General features: G+C 40.0%; 1 protein-coding gene across 1 annotated transcript in view; it reads left to right on the top strand.

The window, feature by feature from the left end:
* MCPH1 (microcephalin 1) overlaps positions 1-20,773 on the top strand; it is a 248,444-nt gene that overhangs the window by 71,493 nt on the left and 156,178 nt on the right. The window contains exon 10 of the mRNA XM_080796602.1: positions 20,542-20,579. Within this exon, the coding sequence (XP_080652728.1) occupies positions 20,542-20,579 (38 nt within the window). The remainder of the gene's footprint in view (positions 1-20,541; positions 20,580-20,773) is intronic.

A 20,773-nucleotide genomic window follows, 5' to 3' on the forward strand; every position in this document is an offset into this window, starting at 1 on the left:
GTGTGTAAAACTGGCGATTCACAGACTTGTACCCCTGGGACTAATAATACATTATATGTTAATAAAAATTAAAAAAAAATTTAAAAAGTGGATATCAGCAGTACAAAGCATACATCTAGGGAGCTGTGTCTTTAAGAAACCTACATTCTCTTGGATCCAGAGTGAGTCTTTCTTAAGACACTTTAAGTGATACAGCTTCTAGGGAGTTAGAGAATAGAGTACCTTCAGGAAGCAATTTAAGGACATTTCCAGAATTTATCTCTTGTCATATTTGATCTGCTCTTTTGTATTTTCACTACATTAAAAGTTCATGTAAACATCTGATTCCAGTACTGCCCGTGTATGTCTGTGAGCTATGTTTCTAGTAAACAGAACCAACAATCTTGGTAAATGTGCTGATCATTTCATTTCACTTCTTTTTTAGGAGAAGGTGTTTCACTGTTTACTTATGAAATGGTACCTAAACCCTAAACCCATTTTGAAGAAGGTTTAACTTTTAAAATGTTTTTGTCGCTAATAAAACAAGTACGTTTGTTTAATTTGACCTACCCTTGATAATATTAAAACAAAACCAATCAGACTGTTTCCTAAATACTTATATTTTCTTCCACCACTGACTGCTTTAGAACTTCCAGGAGGTGCTTTCGATGAAATTAACATGCAGTGTTTTATATTTGTGATTTGTTTCTCACTGTTTGGTCGATTAGTTCGCAGGATTGCCTTTCAGTGTTTTCTGTGATTCCTCTTTGGTGCTGTGTAACTGTATTTGGACAAGTGATTTTCCTTTTTAAGGAACAGAGCCCTCCAGTTGTTTTTTTCTCTCTCTGTAATAGGCGTTCTATAATTGATATCCTTGAACGTGCGAGTAGATGTGAGTAGTGGAAGAGTAGGAAAGTTTAATTTTATATTAATATATTGTAAATCATAAGGTAAAGATTTCAACTTTTCTGCAGTCTGTCCATATAATTTTATCATACTTCTTAAAAAATTCTGAGATCTTCATACTTATAACTAGAATGTTAAGATACATGCTTTACACTCATGTTTCTTCTCATGTCTGATGAATGCAATTAAACCCATGACCTCCACCATCTCTCATCCAGGCTGTATTTTTTTGCAATAGCTTATTATTATATCTTTTGACCTTATGTCCTGTTCTTTCATAATTCTTCCCAAAATATATCTTCTTTGCTGTTTTAAGGAAGCTTTTGTAAAATTGATCTTGCAACTGACATCTTGTTGAATCCATACAGACTACTCTCAGATTCTCCATGGAGCCACTGATGTCATGAATATTTCTTAGTGTTGTTCGTTCATCCTGTCTAGGATATCTGCCCTACCCTATCTGTCAAACTCTCTCTCTTTTTCAAAGTCTAGGCTTGGTCACATTTTTCTTTAGATTGTCCCCCTCCAGAGCAGGAGGATCCTTTTTTCTCCTGTCACTATCATCTGGTTTTGTGCTTGATACGTTGTTGTGGCTCATTTAGTATTTAAAGATTAAGTGAGTATTCAGTATCTTGTATCATTCTTTCTTAGGAATTGGATGATTCTGCTTCTATTGATTATTGAATGACTTCTCATCTTTTCATCACTTTTTATTCAAAACTGACCAAAGAGGATAAACTTGACATTTGAAATTAAAACTTCTGTAGATCTAATGAGATTGTTGCTTCTTGAGTAACCACAACCTTTATCAAAACTCTGTTCCCAGGAGTTAAAAAAAAAAAAGTGTAGAAGATATGAAGAACAACGCGTACTAGGCAGTTAAGGAGATGATTTTATTCAGAGCATTGTAATGCAGAGATCACTCCTTAATGAGGAGTGCTCGGAGCAAAGGCGAAAGCTGGGGTTTCATAGTCAGGTAAGCAAGGGTGTCATTAGGGAGTCTTTGGGAACCAAGAAGAAGGACGAAGACAGTCTTATCTAAGTCATGAAGGAAAATGGTGGTGATGGGTCTTTTCTTGGATTTTTGGGGAACAGAGTGGTCCTTGGGGTTAACCTTTTCTTTAAACACAGTGGGAGGACCAGCCCTGTTTTCTAGGAGATCAGAGCTTGACATTCGTGTTGTCAGTGTTACCATCTTTCAAAATGGATGTCATTCCTCCCTGAATAACTGAGAGGCAGTCATAACCTTGGAGGCAAAATTGAGTCTAAGAATGACTTGAGGACTCTTACTGGTACTGGTTCTATCTGTTGAGAGGTGATGGCAAAGGTCAATTTTAGCGTCCTGGAGATTAGGCATCTTAAACTAACGATCCCTAAAATGAAAAGAACTGGCAGAACTTTATACAGAAGGTTATAGTCTAGTCTAGAGTCAGGAGCTGAGCCCCGAGGGGACCTGACCATGGGTCCCAGAGTTGGTTTCACAGCATGGCTTACTGTCTTGAGGGTCTCGAACCAGGTGTGGTTACCTGTCCTAAAAGGCATGCGTAACCTGAGAGTTGTGCCACACTTTTACATGGCCTGTCCAGAGAGGATCCTGCTCACTGTGGTCACATGGGCTTCAGTGCTCTGGGTTTCTTCAAACCTGGACAGAAGGGTCAGTTTCAAGTTCACTAGAGCCCAGTCATGATCAGGGCAGTCAGGTGCTGGTACTTGGTGATGCCGAATCAGATTGGAAACAATTTGGAACATGAGTTCGAGAGGTTGTAGCCAGGTAGTGCAGGAAGCCATGTGAATTGGAAATATGGTAAGAATTGATAATTTGGGCATGGTAACAGGAATGGGGCCACTATGCAGGTAGGGATGGAAATAGGTTTTTCTGTAGGGGAGAAGGAAGTCGAGTGAATCTTTACCAGAGAAAATGGAGTTTTCACATCTGTCAGTTCCCTGCAGGGTACAAAGAGGTGCAAAATAACTCAGACAGTGAGCATGGCTAGGATCTGATGTCCTGGAATGGTGTAGTGTAAACAATGCATAGTTTCCCACAGAGACACAATTTTTTTTCCCATAGTCCCTCCTCTAATAATCAAAGAGAGATTATTTATGATCACAAAATAAGACTGGTCTCGTTATATTTATTTATATAGGTGTAGCAAGAATAGTTCGCAGGAAGTTTTCATACGGAATCTTAGATTGTGCATTTAAAAGCCTCTTGGGACTAGGAAGCCCGGACAAGAGCTTGCTGTCACATTTCACCTTCATTATCTACACATTTGCATAAATTCCTTCCTTCTGTGGTCCGCAGCATATCCTCCAGTTCTTGGACCCCTACAAAGTGATCTTTCTCGCTCATCTGTAAGTTGGGAACCCTGGAAGCCAGGTCCCTGGCTTGTTTTCCCAAGAGGGCTTTGGCAGGCATTGGTGCCATAAAGTCTGCTTTCATTTCTTGCAAGGGTCTGGTTGTTGCTGGTTATAGGATCAAATGTGAGCTTGCGGCCAAGGCCATGGTTACTAACCAGTTTTTCCGGTTATGTCCTGGTAACAAGGAAGACAGATTCTTGTTGAACCTAGGCAAATAATTATATTGCCCTGAAAGCAAGAACACTAAATAATACTGAGTTTCCAAATTCTGGGCAAGGGGGGACTCAGATACCATTTCCAAATATGTCCTTTGTTTTTGCAAAAGCTTTGTCTACCAAATTGTTTTAAGATACAGATAGCATAAGAAGAGCAAAGACTTCCTTATGTTCAGAAAGTAGAACATTAAAATATTCCAAATAAAAACCATAGTCCTTCCTCAGTAGTTCATTTAGGCCTATGTAACTAATTCTCACTTTGCTTGAACGTGGGTTTGTAGTCTCAGGAGCCCAAATGCTTCTCCATTAGAATTCTGGAAATCCTGACCGAATCCCCTGGTAGGGTCTCAGCATCGTTTAAATGATGCCATCAGGAGACCGTACCGGAACTATTTGGCATAGCCCTTTTCCATGGGCTTTGAAGAGGGTCTTTCTTTTGAAGACAAGTCACTCTGGCCTCTAGGTGATTGCAGGTGCTGGTTAGGAAGCATCCAGTGAAGCAAGGACCCGGAGGTGACAAAGGTTCTAGATGGCTGTGGCCAGTGTATTACTGATAACTCTCCAAAGTGAGAGGGCTGACGAGAGTAGAATAATGCAGCTGTCAGGGAACACTGTTGTACAATAAGACAAAGGCAGCCAGAAATGGTAGAGTGAACATCTACAAGCATAATGGTTAGCACTGTTTTTAAACAATCTTTTTTAAAAATTAATTAATTAATTTATTTGACAGACAGAGATCACAAGTAGGCAGAGAGGCAGAGAGGAAGGGAAGAAGGCTCCCGCTGAGCAGAGAGCCCGATGCAGCCCGAAGGCAGAGGCTTTAACCCACTGAGCCACCCAGGGGCCCACATTTTGTCTCTTTTATGATGCCCTTTCACATTCTGGAACAATCTGACCCTTTAGGACCAATCTCAGGGGTTCTGCGGAATCAGAAATAATTTCATAATATTAGAAAATAAGATATTGTTTACATGTAGTGGGTTTATGGTTGGTTATCTCCAAGTGGACCTATGCGAATAGTTATTAAAAACCCATGTAGAAAGCTTTCTGGGGTCTCTGACAAGCTGGCAGTGGGGTTCAGAAACGAAAACTCTGCCCCTTCAGGATAGAGCTCTTCGTATTCTTGAAAAACAGAAGTATGTACTCAGTTGTATTTCTTTCAAAGTATTGCTACTTAGTACAAGCCACATATTAATTTTAACTTTTAACTAAAGTAACTAACTTCTAAAATTAGTTACTGAAGTTACTTACCAAAGTAACCCCGAGAAAGCAGGATGGGTACATGTGGAGTGTTTCTGCGTATTTTACTGTCCCCGTAGCACATAAACATAAGAATCAAAAACATTTAACCTTAAAATTATGCGTGGTTATTGGGGCACCTGGGTGGCTCAGTTGGTGAAGCATCTGACTTGGGCTCAGGTCATGATCTCAGTGTCCTGGGATCACACTGGGTCCGGGGTCCCTGCTCAGCAGGGAGTCTGCCTGTCCTCCTCCCTCTCCCTCTGTTCCTACCCCCACTCATGCTCTCTCTTTTTCTCACGCTCAAGTAAATAAAATAGAATAAGAAAGTGTGCTTAGGTAGAATTTCTGTATTCTATCTTACTAAACATTGATTAGTGAATATCCATTAATTAATTCAGTTTAGCATTAGATGAAGGTTTTAAGTTACGTAAATATCTTGGAAATTATCTTAAAGATTTCACAATGTAAAACGCAGTTGCCATTAAAGTAAAATTTGTCAAAAATGATTCAATTTTTGTTTTGTTTGTAAATTTGTTAAATACAAATTTACATTCTTCATAAACTTAAATATTAAGTATAAATAATACTCGCTTATTCTATCAGTAAGCCTGTGTAAGTTTAGGAAGAACATGTACAAGAGTTAAAATGTACTGTTTTATTATGCTTATATCTGATAATTCAGAAAAGAGATAGGTGTTTTTAATAAACCAAAAATATTCAACTAATTTCACTTGCTGGAGATTTACCAAAATATGTGAAAAGTTGAATTTTTAAAATATTTGGGTCTCGGGGCACCTGGGTGGCTCAGTGGGTTAAAGCCTCTGCCTTCGGCTCGGATCGTGATCTCAGGGTCCTGGGATCGAGCCCCACATTGGGCTCTCTGTTCAGCGGGGAGCCTGCTTCCTCCTCTCTCTCTCTCTGCCTGCTTCTCTGCCTACTTGTGATCTCTGCCTGTCAAATAAATAATCTTTAAAAAATAAAAATAAAAAATAAAATATTTGGGTCTCAAAAAAAAAACTGAGTTGCTATGAGAATAGTTTTCTTCTGTTTTTTGGTTTTTGTTTGTTTGTTTTTTTGAATGTTGAAAATACTGGGAGTTCACTTTCCGTAATTTCTGGGGACTTTAGGAATATTCGGTTTATAGGTCCTTCTTCCTAAGCCAGTTATAATAGAGCTTCTTTAAGAAGTTTTATAATCGGGGCGCCTGGGTGGCTCAGTGGGTTAAGCCTCTGCCTTCAGCTCAGGTCATGATCTCAGGGTCCTGGGATCGAGCTCTGCATTGGTCTCTCTGCTCAGCAGGGAGCCTGCTTCCTCCTCTCTCTCTCTCTCTCTCTCTCTCTCTGCCAGCCTCTCTGCCTACTTGTGATCTCTGTCTGTCAAATGGATAAATAAAATCTTAAAAAAAAAAGTTTTATAGTCTCATTTGGTAACATCTCATGATGCTTTTTTCAGGTGTGTGAATTGCAGGCCTATGTGCATAGAGACAGAGCTTGTAATTTCAATTTTAGAATTTTACTCTTTTAAGACAAGTTCTCTATAAACCATCATCCCCTTTACAGATCTAACTGAATGGTCAGATCATAAAACCAAGGGAAGCTGGCATCAGAAATCAGATAAATACTCAAAAAGAAAAAAAATCAAGTTCTTACCAGGGTATTAAAGCCAAGAGTCTGGAGCATAAAGTCAGGAGCTGGACTCAATGTTGGGCCCGTAGATCACCAGTCAGGAGGGCGCACAGGGATTGTGAAGAAGCAGGGGCAGTCGCACCTGAGCCACACGCCAGAACTGCAAAAAACAAAATGCACAAGACAATTTAAATGTTTGTATGCAGACTGTCGTTATAAGGACTATCTTCATCAATGACGAATGTCTCAAGAATAAGAAGAGTCCCAGGTTTTACAGAGGCAACTAGGCTAGGGTGTCATTAGCAAGTCTTAAGGTCATCATGATGAGGATGGCGATGGTCTGACCTGAGTCACTGAGGAAGGGCAGCCATGCATCCTGTTAAACAAAGTTCAGCTGCAAGACACCTAGCAGGAAGAGGGGAGCCTCATGAAAGTTGCATAAAATGGAAAGTTTTTATAGGGAGAAGTCTAGGGCGGAGGAGTTATTAGCACAAGAAAAGAAAGGATTGTTTCGGGCAAGATCACCTTGCCTTAATGGGAAGGGCAAGGGGTCTAATGCAGAAGGCCTCTCCTTCCTGTGGGGCACCGAGGAAGCTCTTGTGGCAGATTACCTCACTGGTCCCGGTCAGAAAACTCCTGACCCTTGGTAAAACTGCCTTTCTGGGGGAGGTCGAAACTGCACTTAGGTTAGGGATTAATGTGGTTTGGTTACTTGGCTGGGCTCAAGTGATGTCCTTTGGGCCTGTGGTTTTAATAGTCCTATCTTGCAGCATGAGAGAGAAGGGTGGTCCTTTCAATTACACTTTTCCCAGAACACAAAAGGGTCGGAACCTTTTTTAACTTGTGCTCTGTGTTCTGGGGCACGGGGCACAGGTGAAGTTCAACGTTATTGTGGAGAATCGACTTTCTGTAGAATAGGGACACATCTTATGGGACGGGTGAGTCCAGGTCTCAGTTGTAAAGAGCTGTTTTAATTTTTCAACACTGCACATGGTTGGTTCTAGTAAATGTTAGCTGGTCTTTTTGGCCTTTTCCAGCGATGGTAACGAGGCTTACTCTCTTTAGGTTTGTTCCATACAGATTTCATGGGGAGGGGAATGGTGCGGGTTGGAGAAGCATCAGGTTACCATCACTAAAGAGAAAAAAGTGGCCAGATTTTCTCCCTGCCTTTATTACCGTCAGTGAAATGTGACACGCAGCAAAGGTTACATAAATAAAGGACTAAGTTAAAAGAAATGGTTTGTATTCTCATGAAATTACAGACTGTGAGGGTTATAATTTACAAAACTGCTAGCATTAATATTTACTTTCAACAGAATTATTAATCGTGTAGTGCTCTGGGAGTAATTCATTATCTCCTTTCTTAGATGAGACCCATGAGATAAGGACCGGCCAAGTGCCCTGTCAAGTATGGAGACAGTGACAAGTGGGCTGCAAAAAGATCTCGTTGTGGGTCTGCCAGCAGATGATCGTGTTTCATGTGCTTTACATATTCTCTCTGCACATTTGATTCTTATAGTTTGTGGATTTTCTAGTAGTGACAGCCTTCTACGAAGATGAACCATGCATTAACTTTCATATACAGAAATCTTATTCAAGTCCACAGAGCATGTTGAATGCTAGCTACACTCAGGGCGGCTGTAAGGCCTAACTTGATTTGAGTTGTTTTTGTGTTAGTGGTCTTGTGTCTTGCCAATTAAAAGATATGTGCCAGAATTGCATTTTTAAAAGTGTGTTAGAAACATTTTTAAGCAGAGAAAGGGTAAAAGAATTGTACAGTGAGGTACCTTTATTTTTTTAAGGGGGTAGCGATCATGGCTCTCTTACTAACCCAAAATAGCGTTATTTAGCTCATGTCTTAAGGAAGGAACCAGGAAGCTACTGTTGAGAGGAGAGCCCAGTGGGTACACACACTGATAGACTGTTCCGAATGCCGAAACACCGTTGCTTTCTCGGTGCAAAACTGGCCTTTGCCACACTGGACGGGAAGTCCACGGGACGCCCACCAGCCGACCGAGCAGGTCAGCAGACACAAATGAGAGGACGTGGCACAGCCTTCTCTGACAGGGCTGTCTGCAGATCAGAGACTTAATAACATCAATCCAGTGACTCAAGGGTAGTGTCCTCAAACAGTTCACAGTCTGTGTCACCCAGTAATCTTTCGTTCTGTCTCAGAGTTTTTTCCACAATGTTTCTGTACAAGTTTGGTTTTTTTTTTTTTTTCTTTTGTGATCAGATCTCAAAAAAGATTATTCTCCATTATAAACTCAGGCTGCTCTCAATCGGTTATTGCCTGAGTATTAACACGGGGACAGCAAGGGTGTTTTCTAGCCTTCTGGGGGACGCTTGTAAAACCCAGAGCCATGCTATATTGAACAAATAAAATTAACTCATTTTCACGAGTGATTTCGGATGGGCCTTTGTTTCCCTCTAGAAATTAATTAGATAACTAATTATCTAGTTAATTAGATAACTAACTAGCAGATGGTTGTCTGCTATCCCAAGGGGAAATATCAAGCCTGACAACTCTTCACCAGATTTTACCCCCGGTACACGTGTATTTACGTGGATTTCTCTTCTGGACGTCCTCAGAATGTCCGAAGTGTTTTGCGCTTTCCAGAAGTGACCTTCCATGGCATCTGTGGGGCTGGGACTCTAAGCTGGGTACCAGGGAGTCTTCCCAGGAGGACTTGGCTCCCTGAGTAAAGGCAGCCTTAGCTCCTTGAAGGAGGCTAGCCAGACCTGATTAAGTGACCACTGTTCTCAAATGACATTCTAGACAAGGCCTGGTTTCATAACCAGGTTTTCCAATTATATTCTGGTAAGATGCAGAACATATTCTGAAATTATACAAAAATCTATACTGTCATGGGAAGCAAAGGGGCTTAGTAAAAGATTCCAAATTTTGAGGCAGTCTTTGAAAATCAGGTATCATTTTAAAATGTTTTATTTCAGTTTGCAGAAGTAGTGTCTCCTGTATTCTTCTGAATTACAGAAAGCTTAAGAAGAAAGAGAAGGGTTCATAAGATAGAGCATTAAAGGAATACCAACAAAATTCTAAGTCCACAAGCACATTGAATTTCCCTCATTTAATCCTATAATTTAGGATTATCCTCATTTAATCCTAGCTCTGTTCTGTGGGAGCTTGAGTTCATGTCTCCCAAAGCCGTCTGCTGTCGATTACACGGAGGTCTGGGAATCCTGACCAGCTCTATGGCCTGGTCTGAGATCTGTGTAAGCAGCACCATGAGAAGCCCGTTTATTCTGTGAAGTGTCAGGAGTTTGGATTACTTGGTAACTCCCTTTTCCATGGGGTTTTAGCCAGTTCCGTGTTGAGGTCACAGGCCCTGCCTATAGCTTATTACAGAGCCATTCAGCAAAACAGAACTATCTGTAGACTTATAGCAGCAAGAGTCAATTTATTACTCATAATTTTCAAATGTGAAAGGTCTAATATGAGTAATGTTACAGGGAAATTGGGTTGGTTTATGGCAAGCCAAACAAAATAATAAGATGATTACCAAAAAATTAAGCAGAATTTCTTTAAGGAAAGCAATTAAACCTATTTTCAAAGAAGTCAGTAAGCATTATCTCTGATTTACAAAATGCTTAAAAAAACAAAAAACAAACAGCATTTATTTATGAAAATGATGTAGGAGGGCCAGACCCTCAGAGGGGGTCCTACAGGACCAGCCCGGGGGTCCCTGGCTGCACACAGGATAGAAATCAAACGCAAGCCATCAGGAGGTGGACGCAGAGCTGTTGAAGGTGTAGAGAGAACGCAGGTGCAGACAGAGCATCTGGGAGACTCAGGAGAGAGTCTCGTCTTTGCTGGAGGATCGTGGTCTGGTGTACGTGTCCTCTCAGGCATCCAGGAACCTGTTGGGACAAAGAGGAGGGCCCAGGTGACCGTCGTAAGTCAGTTCTCCCTCTCGCTTGGAGCCAGGCGGTCTTGGTGTTGAGATTGTGCGGTCGGGGTCTGGAATACGCATGTGACGGCTCCTCCCTGCGTTCTCTCCTGGTCCCTCCTTACATGTTTCCTATTCTAGAGACATCGTTCATGCCTTGTCCCTTACAAGGGGGTCATACACTATTTGCATTCTGAGGCATGTGTGAAGTGGGGGGACCTGGGTATCGGAGCAGGAATGGAAGCAGGAAGAGGGGCAAACCGCAGAGTTTAAAAATGAAGTCCTTCAGTTTCTCTATTTCAAGAAGATCAACCTAATTTTTATGGAGGAAACAAATCTTGAGATATAGTATAATGTTTCTGAGACACAATAAATGTACTGAGAACATGTCAGAATATCAGGAGATTTAGTAAACCCACGTTAGGTCCTGGACATTGATATTTTTATAAAAAAAAATCATAGACAAGTTTGACATGCATCCCCAGTTGAAAGCCACTGGTCTACAAGATGCTAGATTTAAATAATAGGAGCAGGACCCTCACCAAATTAACAAAATTAACAATTTAATAACCAAGATTATAACACCATACTTTGCCTACTAGCAGCATTTTAGGACTAGAACACCCTAAACAGAAGAAAACTCAACACAGCTGTCAGGAAAGCATCTGGCCAGTGTTTCCCCTGAAGGTAAAAACATTATGGACAATAAGGTCAATAACCAATATCAAGGATTTTCCTCAAAGCCTGTGATTTGGAAATATTTATATTGATAACATTGTATGATTGAGTACTTGCCTAGACAGGCTGAGTGGCCCTTCTGACTTCATACGGAACTTGGCAATCGTGACACATTCACCCTAATTATCCTACAGTTCTCTTAAAAGTGAAAAACGTATTTTTGTGATTTCCAAGGAGAAATCTTAAGGCTAGTTTTAGGTGTGAGTGATATCCTTCAAGTTTTATTTTTATATATTTAAGATCCAGTTTAGAGAAGGCAAAAATCAGTTACCAGACGACATTCACACAGATCCTTCAGATAGGATCACGTGTGCCTGAGAAACCATACCAGGCAAGTTATTTAATCACAGTAGTAAGACAACATTTAAAAACAAGCACAGAGGGGTGCCTGGGTGGCTCAGTGGGTTAAGCCTCTGCCTTTGGCTCAGGTCATGGTCCCAGGGTCCTGGGATCGAGCCCTGCATCGGGCTCTCTGCTTAGCCGGGAGCCTGCTTCCCCTTCCCCCTCTGCCTGCTTCTGTGCCTCCTTGTGATCTCTCTCTCTCTCTCTCTCTCTCTCTCTCTCTGTGTCAAATAAATAAATAAAAATAAAATCTTTAAAAAAACAAAAAAACAAAACAACCAAGCACGGACCATAACCTAAGTGACCAAATTTATTTCCTTAATCACAAGCATCATATATTCAACGTAAAGGAGAGATCATTATTCTTTTAAGATACAAGCTTTGCTTTTTAAGCAGATTATACAGAAAATTAAGACTGATCTTTTGGTTATAGGCAATAATCTGTAACCATGAAGACAGCCCATCAACATCAGGCACAATTGACTAAAATTATAACACATTGTGAGCTTTCCTTCAGACTCAAGTATATAAACTAAAGCAAGTTAAGTGAACTTTCCAAGTCTTGTTCTTCACTATGCCTTTTCTTATCCTGTGGCAAACTAACACTTTGCTTCGGCCCGAAGCTGTGTTCATGGGGTCCCAGCACCTGAATAGTAACAGTGAGATGTCATCTCTGTTAATAGGCAGTGTGTTCTTGCTGTTTTTAAGTGTGTCAATAAATATTTTAAAAGTTTTTCAGTTTTAATTTCTGTGATGTTAAATATTGATAGCCTTAATCCACAAAAACAAAGACTCTTTGTGTTCCTCAGTAAGTCCCAATAGTATAAAGGAGTCCAGAGCTCATAAATCCTGAAAACCACTGCTTTAAGAAATACAATTTTTTTTAAAAAACAGACTCATGTACAGTTGTATTCCTCTGTCATTATTACTCTTAGTGTAACCTTAACCATTCATATTAATTGTATTTTTTTAGCCAAAGGTCCTAAGTTCCATTTCACAGAAAACCGTGAACAATTGCAAAATGTCCATTTTACACAGGCGTGTTAGCAGACCAGCAAGGCTTCCATTACACTCTCCTACCCCTGTGTCTCTCTTACACCCTTTTAAAGTTGCAAAAAAGGACATGTTCATTGACATGACCCAAAGACAGAGCTTCTGTATGGCATATTAAAATAAAAATATAGAAAAAATTAGAACTCTGCTTAGCAATCAGTGTTTCAGTATTCTCTCTTATAAATTACTGAGTTATTCAATAATTTTTTAAAAAAGATTTTATTCATTGTAAGGAGAGAGAAAGCAGGTGGAGTTGCAGAGGGAGAGGGAGAGAAGGTCCCAAGCAGACCCTGAGCTGAGCCCAGAGCCCCACACGGGCTCGATCTCAAGACACTGAGATCATGACCTGAGCCGAAACTAAGAGTTGGCCGCTTATCTGACTGCATGGTCCAAGAACCCTGTATCTAACAATTTTTTAATTAATATCTGTCCAAGGTTTATGTTATCTAATATTAAAAGGTACCTGCAAGTATATTACAAATTTTAAGAGGGCGGCACCTGGGTGGCTCAGTGGGTTTAGCGTCTGACTTCAGCTCAGGTCATGATCTCAGGGTCCTAGGATACAGCCCTGTGTTGGGCTCCCAGCTCGGGGGGACCCAGCTCCTCCCTCTCCTCCCTGCTCATGCTCTCTCTCATTCTCTTCTCTCTCTTTCAAATAAGTAAATAAATAAATAAATGAATAAAATCTGAAAAAAATAATAAAAATTTTAAGAGTTTATTTGGGGGGTGCTTGGATGACTCAGTGGGTTAAGCCTCTGACTTTGGCTCAGGTCGTGGTCTCAGGGTCCTGGGATCGAGCCCCACCTTGGGTTCTCTGCTCAGCAGGGAGCCTGCTACAGCACACCCCCCCCCCCCCACCTCTCTGCCTACTTGTGATCTTTCTCTCTGTCAAATAAATAAATAAAATCTTAAAAAATAAAGGTTTATTTGGACAAAATTTGATTTAAATCAGGCACTGACAAACCCGAAGTGGTTAGGGGTGTTCCAAGGCCCTGAACTAAGGGAGAGACTCACAGAGAAGACGCGGAATCAAAGCAAGGAACTTATTTGATTGGCTCTAGCTTAAGCGGTTGCCTTATACGGGAAAGCTTAGTTGGATGCTTGTGATTGGTTGCTCTTCGGTTTTGATTTCTTAACCTTAAGGGGTTTACAGGCTCTGGTTTTTGTTTGCTTACAAAGGTTGCTAAGGCCTGAGAGCCACCTTAGTCCAATGGCCTCCTTGTTTAATTAGTTTAACACTAAAGATCCTGGAAATGATCTTCGCACTGATGTATTACAAAATACAATTAGTACTGATATAAAGTCTTGTTAGAGGGGCACCTGGGTGGCTCAGTGGGTTAAAGCCTCTGCCTTCAGCTCAGGTCATGATCCCGGGGTCCTGGGATCCAGACCGGCATCTGGCTCTCTGCTCAGCAGGGGGCCTGCTTCCTCCTCTCTCTGTCTGCCTCTCTGCCTACTTGTGATCTCTGTCTGTCAAATAAATAAATAAAATCTTTAAAAAAAAAATCTTGTTAGAATAATGATTTGTCACAAGTTTAAATTTTTTAAAAAATCTTAAACATTATACAGGAATAATGTTATTTTATTTGACCAGTAAACCTGTCTAAGTCTAGGGAAAATAAACTCAAGTAGAATAAAATGTATGTTTATATTATACTTAACATGGAGAATTCAGATAAGACGTAACTGTTTTCGTTAAGCCAAAATTACTAAACTAATAGTAATTTCCAAACACATTAACTATTTGAATTTGAATTCTTAAAACATTTCTGAGTTAGTTATAATTTCAGCCACTGGTCAAGAACAAAGACAGAAATACTAAAACCAGTCCAGATTTCAGGAAGCGATTCTCCTTCCTTGTGGGCATGAATGTCTTAATTGATTTTAGCTCCAAAATGGGCAAATAAGCAAGCAGAAGAAAAGAAAAAAAAAGGCTAATAAACCCAGTCCTCTACGGTCTCTTACCAAAAAAGAATAAATCTCTATAATTCATTAATTAATTTATATAGAACACAAAGTAGTCAGACCGTAAAACCAAATTCCTAAGCATTGCTTCCACTAATGGCGAATAATTCATCCATTGATGAAACAAAACAAAACAAATGGAGAGGAAAATTAAAATTAGAGAAACAGAGCCAGCAAAGTTCTGGCTTGCCACTTGGCATTCAGCTCCGGGAGCCAATAATAGACCTTCCTGGGCTCAAGCCGCCTGTGGAGTGTTCTCTGGTGATAAAGATTAGCGGCTTCTGTCAGACAGAAGCCGCTAATCTTTAGCAGATGAGTCTGTTGGGCAACTTGGTGGAAAACCTTCGTAACTATTAAAAGATAATTTTTTAAAGATACATCATAATTTTCCCTCTAATAGAAAATGAATATGTGTTAAGGATTTTATTTAACTCATTAATTAATGATGAGACTGGGAAGTTGTTTTGTCCTCTGCAAAGGAGAATCCACAGAGGAGACCTGTTAATGGATCATTAGGAGTGCAGACAGGGCTCTGTCACCGAGGGGAGAGGGAAGTCACTTGAATGTCCATGGGACAGGGTTTGTATTTCTATAGACAAGAACAATTAGCATTCTTATCAATTTTCTACAGCTAATAAGGTTGTAAAATAGCTAAAAGATGACAAAAGGCATAAACCCCATAGAAGCAGATAACCCTGAAGGGTGTGTGTGCCGAACAGCATGGAGGTATCCATTGGAGACACCCAGTATGCCTTCTGTTCCATGTCAAAATATTTCACAATTTTCTCCTCCAGCCTTGATTCTACAACCAACTTTTAAAAATATTTACTTTATCATGTATCTATTTCTCCCTCCATTAACCATCTTATTTTGTTACTCATTTGTAAAGAAGTTGCGCGTACCAGTCCATGTCATGTAGAAGGAGCTTCCTTGAGTAATTGGGGGAATTCTATTGGACGTATTTTCTAATGCGTAATTTATAAGAACAGTTAAGTAAATGTGCTTACGCATAATAACAACATTGCTGCTTCTGTCTCATCGCTGTATTTCAGGCCAGGAGTATTTGTCACACCAGTCCAAATGTGTGCTCTCTATCATGGCACTTGTTAGTCTGGGACTCCAGGGGGAGCTTGTCTTTTCTTGTAGGTTCTGTGGCTGGACTGTGTCATTGAACCTTAAATCTTCTAGATTTCTTACCCAACATCTACAAGTCAGATTGTTTGTTTTGTCTTCTTTATATTTTTTCTCTTCATTGAGACTTTTATTTTGGGGTTTGAGTTTCCTTATATACAACCATTTCTTTCCCTTCTAGTAGTCAAGCTTCTAGTAGACATAACTATGTGACCTTCCTTTACTCAGGCTTAACAGGGGTCATATTCATGATTTTCTCTTTTTGAGTGATAGATTGATTATATTCACAGATTCATGTATATTTAGAATGAGACGTGAAGCCACCAGAGGCTGTGAGAATAAGGGTGACGTGATCTGATGTGTGTTTCTATGGTGTGGCTCTGGCTCTGTGTTGAGCAATGACTGAAGCCTCTGGGATTTTAGCAGGGAGAAGAATTAAGTGGCTTTGACAGTGACTCACGTGAGATGCTGGCATGTCACGAGTGGAGTTGATGAGAAGTGGTCAGAGCCTAGATACATCTGCAAGGTTGAGTTGATAGGATGAGCTGATGGATTGGATGTGGGGTTTTAGAAAATAATGAAGAGAATGATGATGAAAATGCTTTTGACCTGTGCAGGAGTGAAATTGCCACTAAGCCAGTGAGGCTTAGAAGGAGTGGGCTGGGGAGAGAAGATTGTAGTGAAATTGTTTTATTGTGATAAAATACATACAATATAACATTTGCCATTTTAACCATTTTTAAGTGTATGGTTCAGTGGCAGTGTTCACTTGTTGCAGTCATCGTCACTATCTGTTTCCAGAAAATTTTCTTCACTCCAAAGTAAAACTTGGAACTCATTAAGCAACAACTCTCCATTCCCCACCCCCACCCCTGGCCTCCGGGAGTTTGTTCTGTTTTCTGCCTCTGTGAATTTACCTATTCTGGATATTTTATGTAAGTAGAGTCATACAATATTTGTCTTGTATGTCTGGCTTTTTTCACACACACACTGTTTCCAGAGTCATACATGTTGTGTATTACAGCCTCCCTACTTTTTATGGCTGAATAATAATATTGTATTGCTCGTAAACACCAGATTAATCATATCCATTCATTTATTGTTGGGCACGTAGGCAGTTTCCACCCTTTGGCTCTTGTGAATAATGCTGTGACTATAATTCTCACACAAGTATTTGAGTCCTTGTTTTCAATCCTTTTTGGTATATACCTTGGAGTAAGTGTTTTGACTATGTGAGTTTTGGGGCTTAACTTTTTGAGGAATGACCAAACTGTTTTCCACAATACTGGCATCATATTTCAGAATCAACATTGGTTATTTTTCACGTTTTTGATTATAGCCAACCTAGCAGGTGTGAAGGGGTGTGTATCTCATGGAGGTTTTGTTTTGGATTTCCCTCTCTAGTGATGTTAAGCATGTTTTCATGTGCTTATTATCCATTTGCTTTTCTTCTTTGGAAGGAATGTCTGTTCAAGTTGTTTGCCCATTTTTAAAGATTTATTTATTTTTTTTGACGGATCACAAGCAGGAGGGAGGCAGGCAGAGAGAGAGGGAGAGGTATGTTCCCCGCCGAGCAGAGAGCCCGATGCAGGGCACGATCCCAGGACCTTGAGATCATGACCTGAGCTGAAGGCAGAGGCTTAACCCACTGAGCCACCCAGGCTCCCCTGTTTGCCCATTTTAAAAAAAGATTTATTTATTTATTCATTTATTTTAGAGGGAAAGAGTGCACGAGAGCACAAGCAGGAGGGTAGAGGGAGAAAATCCCAAGCAGACTCTGTGCTGAGTATGGAGCCTGGTGTGGGGCTCAGTCCCAGGACTCTGAGATCACGACCTGAGTCGGACACTTAACTGACTGAGTCACCCAGGCACCCCTGCCCATTTTTTTAAAATTAATTAATTTATTTTAATAAACATATAATGTATTTTTATCCCCAGGGGTACAGGTCTGTGAATCGCCAGGTTTACCCCCTGCCCATTTTTAAAATGAGTGGTCTTTCTCTTGTTAAGTTGTAGACATTCTTTATGTATTACGGATATTAAATGCTTCTCAGATAAATGATTTGCAAATAATTTTCTCCTATTCTGTGGGTTATCTTTTTCATTCTCTTGATAGCATTTTTTCATGCATCAAAGTTTTTAATTTTGATGAATTCCAATTTATTTATTTATTTGTTTTCTTTTTGCCTGTGCTTTTGGTGCCCTATTTAAGGAACTATTGCCAAATCCAGGGTCATGAAGATTTTCCCTTTTGTTTTCTTCTGAGAGTTCTGTAGCTTTAGCTCTTAAATTTAGTTCTTTGATCCACTTTGTGTTAATTTTTGTATGTGGTATAAAGTAGAGGTCTGATATCATTTTTTGTCTGTGGGTATCTAGTCCTCCCAGCACCATTTGTTGAAGACACTATTCTTTACATGTGAATGGTCTTGGCACCAGCCCTGCTCAAAAATCAGTTGACCTTAGATGTGAGAGTATTTTTGGGCTCTTGTCTCTATATTAATTTCTGTTCTTATGCTGACATCGTACAGTGTTGATTACTGTAGTTTTGTAGTAAGTTCTGAAATTGGGAAGTATCAGACCTCCAGCTTTGTGTTTCTTCTTCCAGATTATTTTGGCTATTTTGGGTTTCCTTGGAATTCCATATAAATTTGGGATGTGTTTTTCCATTTCTACAAAACTCACCATTGGGATTTTGATAGAGATTGCATTAAAGGTACTTTAGACAGTCTTGTCATTTTATGATATTAAGTTTTCCAGTGCATGAATGCAGGATGTCTTTACATGTGTTTAGGTCTTTTCAAATTTCTTTCATCATTTAAAAAAATTTTTCAGTGTTTGGTGTTTTGCATCTTTTTTATTAACTTTATTCCCAAGTATTTTATTCTTTTGGACACTAATATAAATGAAATTATTTCTTTATTTCCTTTTCTGATCATTATTCATGTATAGAAATACAACTGATTTTTGCACACTGATTTTTGTATCCTGTGACTTTGCTGGATTCATTTATGAGTTCTAACTGTTTTTCTGGGTTCCTTAGAGTTTTCTGCATATAAGATCATCTCATTTATGAGTAGAGATAGCTTTACTTCTTTTTCAGTTTGGGTGTCTTTTATTTTATTCCATTTTTCTTGCCTAATTCCCTGACATGTCTCAGTTTTGGACATGTCAAATTCAAGATCCTTATTAGACCTCCAGATGGCCCTCCTTATTGAGTAGTCAGTAGAATCTTTGAGTCTGGGTGTCAGGAAATAGGTTTGTTCTAGAGAGATGAAATTGGGAGTCGTCAGCCTGTGGTTGGCATGTAAATCCACGAGGCTGTGTGAAGGATCACCTGGAGAGGCGGGTGCAGGTAAAGGAGGGTGAAGCCATGGAGAGGAAGCCTAGCATTGGAGAAGTCAGGAGGTTTCCTTATCCATTCCCCTTCCCTCCTTGGGTGACTTTCCACAGATGACATTCCACTGGCATCTTTTGGATGGTTCTACAGAAGAAAGTGGGTGTCATGGAAGGAGCGCCTGTTGGACTTTATTTGGGGCTCATTACATTCCTGGGCCTGCATAGCTTTCCTTCAAGGATAACATTGAAGATCACGATCAGGTTCCACCAGAATCTCCCTTGGTGATTATAGACTCCTACATAAAGGCCTTGTCTCCCGACTCAGCCCACAAAGCTGTGCTGTAGTTGTTTGCTTTGTATCCAAAGCAAATGAGGGCTAACAACAGACTCTTTGGAGGCACAGCTGACAAGAGGTCAGTGATCGTCCGAGTTACCACATCTGACACTTCTTCGAGTATCCTTTTTTTTAATTTGGGAAATCGGTTTTTTTTTTTTTTTTAAGATTTTATTTATTTATTTGTCAGAGAGAGAGAGAGATCACAAGCAGGCAGAGTGGCAGGCAGAGGCAGGAGCAAGCTCCCCGCTGAGCAAGGAGCCTGATGTGGGACTCGATCCCAGGACTATGGGATCATGACCCGAGCGGAAGGCAGTGGCTTAACTGGCTGAGCCACCCAGGCGCCCCTGAGTATCTTTTTGATTCATATTATCTCTTCATGCTCCTTCCTCCACTTTCCCCAGACACACCCGTACAGCGCACAGGCTCCTTCGACTCCACTGTGTGTGTCCACCCCAGTCCTTTAAATGCCTTTCGTTCCTTCTTCTCATTTATGTGCATGGTCCTTCAAGACACACTAAGTGTGCGATGCTTAGCTCATGGTTTCACTGCACAGTTGGTTGCTTTCAAAGTGTTTCATCTCAGTTACAAAAATGTATGGATAATGTGAGTCCATTTTATTTTAATTATGTATATATACACACACCCTCCCATGGATGGAACATTTGGCAGAATATAAACTAAATTATTGGACAATCGTCTTTTCTGGATGGTAGAATTATAGGGGAATTTATATTTCTAATGACGTATTTCCAAAGCATTTAACATGTATGTTTTTTATGCCATCAGCATGTGTCTATGTAAGTAAAAAAAAAATATTTAAAAACTTACTTAAAAAGAAAGGAACTTTACAGTTCCAATTAATAGCAGATGCTAACTCATGAATAAGCAGTCCCATTATCTGAACTTCTGGGTGTGAGAGGTTAAAGCATTTGAGGGACCCAGGCACCAGGACCACGAGCAGTAGTGTGTATGTGTGACTGAGGCAGGGCTAGAGTTGTATAGAAACTGGAAAATAGCTCTTTAGCCTAAAAAAAAAGCCTTCTTACCCTCTTCTTCCTCGCTGATACCTAAGCAGGATGGCACATTTAGAGGTCTGCTAGCTAAGCTAACTAGGAGAATGGACTTCTGGGAGGAAGTATTTCTCCCCCCACTGCCCCGCTCCTCTACCTCATGTTCGGGAATTATTTTGGATTGGTTTGGGGTAGTATCTGAATTTGTATCTCTCGGGCTGTTTTTTGTTTTTTTTTTTTCCAGGAATATAAAGTTTTTTACTTTGATATATGCTTAAATGTTTATTTTTTAAGTGATGTAACTTTTCAAAAAATGTATTAAAGTTAATTTCTGTGGGAAAAAATGTTTTTTATACTTCTGACTGTTTTTTGTTCCTTCTCTTTTGAAACCTCTAGCCAACAAGAACATTAGTCATGACGAGCATGCCATCCGAGTAAGTACTCATTGTTTTGATAACTTTCTACTCAATGTAAAAATTTTAGATTTTTCTTTCATATACTGTGGTGCTGCACGTTTAAGGCAGCCCATAGCTTTGTGCCGTTTTGCTGTTACTCTGTACAATGGGTGTTGGAGTTAGAAGAACCCTGGAAGTAAAAAACGGTGGTTAGAAGCCTATGAGCAGATTAG

The sequence above is a fragment of the Martes martes genome (genome assembly GCF_963455335.1).
Source record: "Martes martes genome assembly, chromosome: 2".
Classification (NCBI taxonomy): Eukaryota; Metazoa; Chordata; class Mammalia; order Carnivora; family Mustelidae; genus Martes; species Martes martes.